This window comes from Atractosteus spatula, chromosome 14 (assembly GCF_055471065.1).
Source record: "Atractosteus spatula isolate fAtrSpa1 chromosome 14, fAtrSpa1.hap1, whole genome shotgun sequence".
NCBI lineage: Eukaryota > Metazoa > Chordata > Actinopteri > Semionotiformes > Lepisosteidae > Atractosteus > Atractosteus spatula.
Genome location: NC_142719.1, coordinates 29721873 through 29731864, shown reverse-complemented (window position 1 = coordinate 29731864; position 9992 = coordinate 29721873). Strand labels below are relative to the sequence as shown.

The 9992-nt window shown below is 44.6% G+C and overlaps 1 protein-coding gene across 1 annotated transcript; it reads right to left on the bottom strand.

Moving 5' to 3' along the window:
* Positions 1–3951: 3951 nt before the first annotated feature.
* On the bottom strand, positions 3952–6109 carry gpr151 (G protein-coupled receptor 151). Its single transcript, XM_088933076.1, has one exon. The coding sequence runs from the start codon at positions 6054–6056 to the stop codon at positions 4794–4796; it is 1263 nt and encodes a 420-aa protein (XP_088789202.1). The 5' UTR covers positions 6057–6109; the 3' UTR covers positions 3952–4793.
* Positions 6110–9992: the final 3883 nt, after the last annotated feature.

The window sequence follows — 9992 nt, the reverse complement described above, 5'->3', positions numbered from 1 at the left end:
ATGTACAGTGCTGGACATAATTATGAAAACCAAGGAAAAGGTGGGTATATGTTGCAAAATACACATAGTAATTTTTTGTGTTGTGTTAACTTGCAATTATTGTTAACAGTATTAATATTACAATGTCCATCAGCAGTTGTCTGCCATCCCAGCAGGATGTCCCACACACCCTCATGCTACCGTAGGGTTTTGAGCATGTGGTGAATACTAAATCTCACATGATGAGGGTATAAAAACCAAGGTCCTAGCTGATGAAGGCAACGTCTGTCGCCCGCTGACTGCTGCATCAACAGTTGTGGTTTTCCATGCTCTTCCCCATGACCCTGACCCTAAACGCCAGCCGTTCTTGTCTTTTACTTTCCCATTCCAACCACTCCTCCTTCATACCTGTTGAGGCTTCCACAACCTTTCGTTTCAGAATTGGATTAACCTGTACTTGCTACATTTCACCTGGGGAGATTTAGGAGTAGGAGGTATTTATCCCCTGCCGTCGGGGGTTATCGTCAAACAAATGACATCACAACTATTTAAACTACAGGTACCAGACCCTTATTTGACAAAGCGCACCAGGTATACACCTTAAAGGCACACAGAACAATTTTGCATTTACTTTTCACTCTACACCTCTGATCTTGCAAGCGTTTTACAGGCACTGATGTGACAATGTAGAGAGCAGAGGGATTAAAACCTTCAGAAAAGGACAGTTTGTGTTGACTTGTAGCAGCTGTTGGCGGTGAAAACTACAATGAGGTAGAGGGAGATGGATGAGCAGCAAAAGACTGGAGACAAAAGGCTATTGTGGTGACTTGCACAAACGAGCAGAAAAGTAATACAATCCCACTCGACAGGAGCTCGATGAAGCTCGTTCCAATTTTCCGAGAAACGTGAGCCTGTCGTGGTTTTGCATCTCAGCAGGCAACGTACAGAGCATCAGGGGGAATCTATAGCCCGTTGTTTTGTCAGGCCTCCAAAAGAAAAGCTGAAGTTAGAATATTTCTGGACTGTTGATACTTTAGTAGCTGGAGAGGTGCTCCACCACAGACGACGTCCAGATTACCTTCATTCCATAAATTACATCGCTGTTCTGCTCCATACAAAGTGGGGTCACCGCCTGTAGTAGGTATGAATATAATATAATGTAGTCCAGTCAATGCTAAGTAACTGTTTTGTAAAGTAAGACAAAGACTTCAGGTAGTCCACTTTTAGATAGTCTGGATAGTGAATTGGACGTTTCAGGTGTTTTGCTGTAGGCAAAGGTGTGGTAGATATTGGTATCATTTCAGTCTAGCTCTTACTCCAGCCGCCATTCGGGGAAATGCAGCCGTCATTGGTGAGTGTAGTATTTAAAAGTTTATAACTTGTATTAAAGTGATTCAAAATCATTCAGAACTTGTACCCTCTATGTGTACAATGGGTTTTCTGGTGACCGATATGTCCTCTCGCCTGCTTCTCTCATTTACATTGATGTTTGTGGAGGAAGCTGGGTTAGTTTAACATCGCTTTGCAGTTGGACGTAAATTCTATTTAAGTGTAGGATAGTTTGGTAGCTATTTCATTTGAAGGCTGTGCTTGAAGTCGTGAGTTTTCTAAATCACGTGGTTTGGCCCAGATCCTGTAGGAGCGTCAGTCCCTGAGATTTCCCAACACTTGAAGGCGGGCATCCTACAGCAGTCTCGCTCAGTATTGTTGACGTGATGGTTGTTGTTTTTGTGTCTTAAATATTATCGTAGAATGTATAACCCAAGTTTAAGCTTAGACTGTTTTAGTTTCGCCTTAAACATTCTGTTAAAAGGCTCCTTTCTTTCATCTTAGTAATTATTGTTTTCAGGAATAATTTAATCAAGAACCATACAACACGACTTCCAGAGAGTCATTACATAGTATGGTAAAAAAAATTTGGAAAAATAAAATCTATTTTGTTATAAATCACTGTCCGGAATGCTTAAATGTGCAATTTTAGGGGCTATGTACTCCTAAGAACTTTTATTTATTAGAGATGCTCGTGACCATAAATGTCACCCATCCCTGCAATCTGACACTTCAGACATTAGTTTATTATCTGAACACCAGAGTGTAAATTTACGTACAGTACTTAGCTGAAGGAGTTACCCCGTTACTCTTTGCTATTTGTATTGATCTTCTTACAGCTCATATTAATCAAAATAACAAAGTTTATGATGCAGGAAGTATAGCAGGAAGAACATCGCAGCATAAAAACCCTATAGGTTTCACTGCTCACAGATCACAGTCCAACATATTGTCTTAGTAAAACTTTGGCACTAGTTCAGTTTAGTTTTTAAATGTACAAAAGCCTTGGGAATATGGTGGCAACAAATTTTAGTTTGGCCACATAGAGGTAGGTTAATTGGCTTCAGGGAAATTTGGTCCTTCTGTGAGTGTGTGTTTGTGTGTGTGTGTGCCCTGTGATATCCTACCTTGTCCCCAATGCTTGCCAGAATAGGCTTTGGTCCCCCTGCAACCCTGTATTGGAAAAAGTGGTTAAAAATGGGCAGCTGTAATGATCTGTGTATTAGAGACTGAATGTATGTAGGTGAAACTGTGAACTAACAAACTTTCTTCAATCATGTAGGAAATTTGTCATTTTTAAAGCATGGTTCAGGGTTGATATTACCTGGAAAGATGATTCATTATCCCATTTTTAGCCTAGTACCAGTTCTGTAAATAGTTCTGTATAGGTTTTATTCCAATTCTGAAAACAGAAAGGCATTGCCCATCCAATACACAACGTACAAAGCCACAGACATGGTGAATTTTTACCAGATGCAGATTTTATACAACACGGACTCACAGGATTAGCCGCACTCACTGTGCTGCTGTAGTATTCCAGCTCCACAGTCTTGGAGATAATATATAAATTAAATCTCATCTTCATCTCCAGGATCCTCCTCACCCTGTCTCTGTGCTTAATTGGGGAAAGTCAAGTCCGGATTGCCATTCCTCTCATTGGTCATTACAGAAAAGAAAAGTAAAAAAACTGTCATATCATAGTGAAATACTTGAGGGATCATGGTAGTACCCAGTGTAGTATGTTAAAGACTCTATGTTTCACATCTCCTTAACCCTTTTGTCTTTTTATATCCTTTACTGTCTTTTTGACGTATTGCTTTAATTTGGAGGTCTACAGTGCTCTCCCTAGAGTGCCGCAACCCAGTAAGTCTTGCAGGTCACCTGTGTAAAGACTGGGAGAGCTTCAGAATCAGGTGAATTATGCGAGGAATCGATTCTATTTTTAACTCTGATCCTTGATCCCAATGAATTACTTAATTAACTGTGCCGAAAGGTGCACGAGATTTGAATGTGTAGCCCTGATTTATCTTTTCCAGCGGGGGTTCCTAGTGCCTTAGGGGAGCCCCCACACCTGCTCCCAGAGAAGACTCTCCAACCCTTTGTGCACAGGTCCAAGTCCTCATGCTTCCCTGTTCTACATATTCCTAATTTCCTCGTGTGTGTGAAGGTCTGAGAAATTTCCCTGATTGTGCAAAATTGGCTTGTCAGTGCCCTTCAGGGTTTCAGATCAAATCCTCCCATGCTCTCTTAAGAAAGACTGAGTTCCCTTCATTTTTCTGAGATTCCTTTTTTTTTTAAGAGTAGGAGATTGGCAGAAGTATCCCTCTTTGTAGCATAGTGACCAAAGAGGTCACAATTTGCGAACCATGTCCGCTTAATGCTTCATTTAATTCTAACATTACTTCCTTTCATTTGGATTGGATAGAGCCAAGCACATCGTTGCTCTTTCCATTGCTGTGCACTTCAACAGAAGTGATAAGTCAACATTTAACTCCTAAAGCATTCATTGACAATCGCAGTAAGCGAAATGTGTTTTAGCATCACATCCCTAAAAAAGAGAAACCATCAACTACAGAGTTCAAGCATATACTTTATTACAACCATGAAAGATTGTTTCAACGTACAAAATACAGTACAGGCAAATATTAATAATAATAATAATTGCTTACACTTATATAGCGCCTTCTTTCTGGACACTCCACTCAAAGCGCTTTACAGGTAATGGGGATCCCCTCCACCACCACCAGTGTGCAGCCCCACCTGGATGATGTGACAGCAGCCATAGTGCGCCAGAACGCTCACCAATATTCTGTTATTCTGGTTGTGATGGTGTATTGAACCCCTTACCGTTACACAAAACCACACTGCTATGCTATACAGAAAGTGACGTTTTTACAAAGACACTGGATACTGCAGAACACTTTTTTTCCTATTTAAATGCATCGTACAAGTATTGAATGTGTAGAAATTGCTATTTACAGTGTGCTGCCTTCAATTTACAGTGCTGCCGCCAAGTGTGAGGTGTATTTACAGAAACTAATGTATAGTCCTTTTGATGGAGATCGTGTTGTATGTCTTACACGGGCTAAGCGCTTTTTATTGGTCTGAAACGCAATCCTGAGGCTTGTGCTTCACACTCAAGTCTATGACAACATAACTTCCCGCGCCGAGGCCCTGCTTTGGCTGGGCAACGATCTTAAACGAGTTCTTTACACGGAAAAAGAGGTTCTACTTCTTTACATTAGATACAGCTACGTTCAGAGGTACATCATGCATACACCATAACTGTAGGGCTATTGCAATTCTTATATTTACGGGCACAGTTGAAGCTGTTAACTATGTACAGAAGTTGTAAGAGCCGCGTGGCGTACAGACTAACGGGTTGGGTGGATTGGTCACGGGCTGTGTTTGCCGACAAGGTCTCAAGTGAACGTCGGGCGGTTGTCCTTGTTTGCTGCTCCTGTTGCCGGGGGCGACCCCGGGCCTTATTTGACCTCCGAGGGGTCCTGGTGTTCCCAGGGCACGGGGTCGTTCTCCGGGTCCGCGGAGCCGGCCTCGCGCTCGTGCCAGAACTGCTCCACGTCGGGCAGGACGATGCCGTCCTTGTTGGGCGGGCTGTCGGGCTCTGGCTCCTCGTCGGGCCGGTTACCCGGGGGCGGCGCGGCGTTGGACAGCGCCTCCGGCCGGGGGCTGGGCGGCGGCGGTGAGGCCTGCGGCCCCTGCGGCCCCTGCGGCCCCTGCTTCTGCTGGGGCTGGTGCTTCCGGAGCGTCAGCCGGCGCCACAGGCCCTTGTAGCCCTCCCGGAACTCCTCGGACATGGACAGGATGACGAGGGGGTTGACCAGGGAGATGGAGAACATGAGCAGCTGGGAGGAGAGGGCGAAGAGCGGGGGCGGGGCGGGGCCCCCAGGGGCCGCGTGCCGCATCCACACCCAGGAGATCCACTCCGGCAGCCACATGGTCGCGGAGGTCACGGCCAGGCTCAGCAGCATGACCGTCAGCTTCCGGGAGCGGATCTGAGTCCTCAGGTTCTGAGTCTTGGTGCCCCTCCGCTGGCACCTCCTGTAGGCCCTCCAGAAGTAGAGGAGGGCGAAGCACAGAGGGAGGCAGAAAGCCACCAGGGGGTAGAGGTAGACGTAGACGGACATGAAGTCGGAGGCAGACGCAGGAACGGCCTGGACGCACAGCAGCCCCACCCCCTCGCGCCTCAGCGTCGCAAACAGCCAGTGAGGGAGGGGAACCAGGCAGGCCAGCAGCCAGCAGAGCAGGAGAATGGACAGGATGGTCTTGTAGCGGATGGTCACCTGCTTGGTCGGGTTGCTCACGTACCTGAAGCAGGCCTTGGCCATGACGGCCACCGTGAAGCTCTTGGCCGCCATGCACGAGTGGAGGAACCAGTCGCACGTCTTGCACACGAACCACCCCAGCGTCCAGCTGGCCTTGGCGTACGCCGCCGCCTTGAAGGGCGCCCCGAACGCCAGCACCAGCCCGTCGGCGAGCGTCAGGTTCAGGATCAGGGAGTTGATGAGCGAGAGCTTGCCCTTGCGGGCGTTGGTCACCAGGACTCCGATGGCCGTGAGGTTACCCGCAAAGCCCAGCGCGCAGATCACGCCCAGTACCGCCGGGATCAGAGCCTTCAGCTCGGGGGAGTCCAGGTGCTGATAGCCGCCACCTTCGGGGAAAGTGGGTTTGTGCGCGGAGCTGTTCGCGGTGCTGAAGTTGAAACTGCTCGCCGGTAACTTATCCATCGCGTCTGAAAAGGCGGAAAACAAAATCAAAACCCACGCGGGAATGGTGTAAAAAAAAAGTTATCAAAGTTGCTTTTGGAGTACGGCACAGAGTTCAGTTGCAGATGGATTCAGATGTGCTTTGACGCTGGCGCGTATGGGACTGGTGAGTTTTTCAAAAATGAAGGCAGCGAGGTGGGAGGAAGGATTTATACAGTCAAGGCTTTGATTGACAGACACCCTGATCCGGCTCATCAGCAGTCCGTCTCGCCGCCTCAGCCTCCCAGGCCAATTAAAATCATTACAGGGTGACGCGTATTTAAAACAAATCTTATCACTGAGGCAAATTCCGCTACCAGAGCGCTGTTTTATAAAAGAGGCGATTTTTCATACATCTTTGCTGCAGCCGAGATATTTCTAGTCTTAGATTAATCAATTTCCTTCTGAAGCCTGTTTACTTCATTTTAAGACTGGCGCTTTAGCAAAATTATGTTGTCATAATTTCGTGAGACTTGAAAGGTAGGTGTATTTATAATTATTTCTCAAACAAAGTAGGATTACGTGAGTCTACATTTGAAAATATTTGGGCATCTTAGAATTGTCTTCCCCTCTGCGGGAGAATGGGATATTAAATGTAAATTATTAATCTCGTGCACAAAAGCGAGGCTGACTTTTGTGGGGGCACATTAAGTTTTAATAACGTTTTCAGTAACTGCCTGTGTTCTGTAAGCAAATTCAGATTTGCTCTTCTGAACTAGAAATGCTATATGGATAAAGCCGCAATCTTCAATCGGCGTCGAGTTATTATTTTATCACAATTGCTTAAGAAATAATTACTGATGACGTTTTAACGAGTTTTAGCTTTTATTACTGGCGCCTTAGTGAAGCTTCGTCCATTGTTTTATTTATATTAGTCACATTTTTATTATTCTACACAGTGCATTTAAAGGCAAAGCAACTTTATAACTGTATGCGCAGCACACGTGATATTAGTGTACCAGTTTTTGCATCGCTTTTATAAAGACTTTTTTACACTCTGAAACACAGCGGATATCCCAAACTCTCATTCATCCAAGATCTGCATACGCCCGTATTCACTGCTCGCTGCAAATCAATACTACGATATATCCATTTTACTGTTCTTTACAATATTGGGTACCGCTGAAATACTGTATCACTCGGTGGCGCTCTTTCCTTATGGTTCGTTGGGACAGCAGCTCCAAACGTGGTTTGAAATTCTTAATAGAGAACGCATTTGAATTATCTGGTGTGTATTGTCGTTGGATTATCTGGTTTCAGGAAAGCCGGACACGTTCAAACAGAATGGCATTTTGAAGTTGCTCTGATACGTCTGTTTAAATCGATTATCTTGTTGCGTCCTGACAATAAAACCGCGAAAAAGAAATAAGAACGAGTAAGCCTGATCTGCGTTTTGATTGATACGTTTTCATTTTTACATTACAGGTTTCTACTTTCTTTTTGTCTTCCGTGATGAGCTGTTCACAATTCCAGTCAGTTATGAGGCGAGGCACCTGTTCAGTTACTATTTGATCTGATGGGACAGTTAGATTTATAGATTTATATAGATAAACATAATATAGATTCAAGATCGGCAGGTAATAATAGGCAGCTTTTAAATAATGGTGGCAGAAAGAAAATAATGTAATGAAGCTGTTTGATTTCAGAATTTAGTGAAACACACAATTAGCAGTGGATATTCAGCAAATATCTTGAATTCCTGGTTGAGTCAGTCTTGGAGCAACTAAAAACTCGGTTTTAGAGTTGGGAATGACACTGGCTGTTCTTTTACTAATGACAGTAGTCTTTTGGAATGGTGTGCTGTAGTGTTTCTTTGAATACCATTGTTGAACAATGAAGTTTGCTTGTTAAAGCAAATCTAGGTCAGTGGGGTAGAAAAAGACAGGGGATTCACGCCTCAGATCTCTTTACTTTTACACAATCCAATAGATGTTTTCTCAAATCCCTCTGCATTTTGTTTGAATGCAGTAAAGCATTTTTCTGTTAAATATATGGCCAAAGTAAATCTGATTTGTGCATTTTTTACTTCTCATTACGAAGGACTGCACGCACAGCCGTGATGTTTCTAGAGTTCGACAAGTGTGTTTTGGGGAATTTATTTTTAAAATCACAGGTCTAAATAATACAAGGCATGTATTCTGTTAGACAGGGCTGTTAAATGGTATATGCAGTGATTCTTTCATCTTCCAGCTTATATAGAACTTGTATAAACTAGGCTCTTTTCCCATTATCCTTAGGATTTGTTACAGCTGATGAGCCTCAAAGGGTTGGTTACCCTGTCTGAGCAAGAGAGCTCGTTAAGCCTTCTGGCTTCTGTGAGCAAAACAAACTTCTGCGTTTCATCGCTCTCCAGCTCTGCTACCGTCAAACTCTAATTCATACTCAAGTCCTGCCACAGTCTGTAATAAATAATTCGGTGTGTCTTATACTCTTCAAGATCTATGGCCTCCTGTCATTTGTAATCATGTTCTTGTGGTCCCAGGATGGACTGGGCTAAAAGTCTACAAGGATGTTATCTTACGTATCGTGCATGAAGAGGGTGGCTCTGTGCTGAGCATTGCCGCCTTCCAACCCTTGGGTTCCATTCTGAACCAGGGGTACTTTATGTGTGGAGTTTGGATGTTCTCTCCATATTCGTGTGGGTTTCCCACAGGTGCTCCGGTTTCTACCCACAGTCCAAAGCCATGTTGGTAGGTTAATTGGCTTCTGGGAAAACTGGCCCTGGTGTGAGAGTGTGTCTCTCTATGTGTGCTCTGCGGTGGACAGACGTTCCATCCAGGGTGTATCCTGCCTTGCGCCTCTTGGTTGCTGGGATAGGCTCTGGCTTCTCTGTGACCCTGATCTGGAAGAAGCATTTAAAAAATGGATGGATGGACAAAAAGATGGCTGCTGGTGCTTATAAACACTCCTCAGGCATTGGATGTCTTTGCTACAAAAATTTCTTTTATGCTGAGGGTAGATGTCTTTCATCGTTTCCCCTTTCTGCTTTGCGTTTACTTATTAACAGGTGTTTGTGAGAACTCGGTCAACCGGTAAATGTTGGACTTAATTGAAAACACAAATGTGATCATAATGCATTAGCAGAAGCTCCAGACAGCGTGGTAAGGCAGCAGAACAAGATGGCAGGGAGTCTGAATGCCAGCATCCACATGCAGTGCAAATTGTGATCATACATCAGTCAGCAGAGCAGGATATGCAAATAATTGAAACACAACACATGGAGAACAGCAGATGTGGTTCCATTTGGATTCTGGTCATTTGAAATGAGACATAATTGCTCTCATGTGACATATTTTGCTAATGAAACTCTGCCTCCAAAACTAAAATGTCAGCTAATTTCTCATCAGAATCGCTTTTTTTCTCTTCTGTACGAAGGCACACACTCCTAATCCCGGAACTGCTGGGCTGTTCCAGCCCTCTGCCTGATGAACTACTGTGTTCTTTCTGCCATCTCCATCCATCAGCTGCCTGAGAAATGAACATTGCAAATCCATCACGTGTATTCTTTTCGCCAGTCATGCACAACCTTGAGGCTCGCAGCCTCTAATTTAATTGTCATCTTAACAGGACTGATTTAATGGCTTTTAACGGCCTTCAGATGTAGGAGATTCGAAGAGACCCATGAAACCTGTTGGACTGTCACAATACAGGGGACACAAGTCCATTGCAGGGCACACAGACACAAAAACACTCACACCAGGGCCAGTTTTCCCCAAAGCCAGTTGACCTACCAGCATATTCCTGAACTGTGGGAAGGAACACAAGAACATGGGAGGAACATACAGACTCCTCACAGACAGCACCCCAGGAATTGAACCCAAGGCCACAGCTCTGCAAGGCAGAAATGCCAGCCACTGCTCCATTGTGTCACATCATCAGTTCAAAATGACTTGGAACCCATGTGAGGTTTTGATCCCT

Coding starts and splice junctions, on each gene's coding strand:
- gpr151 (XM_088933076.1), bottom strand. CDS start 6,056: ATGGATAAGTTACCGGCGAGCAGTTTCAACTTCAGCACCGCGAACAGC.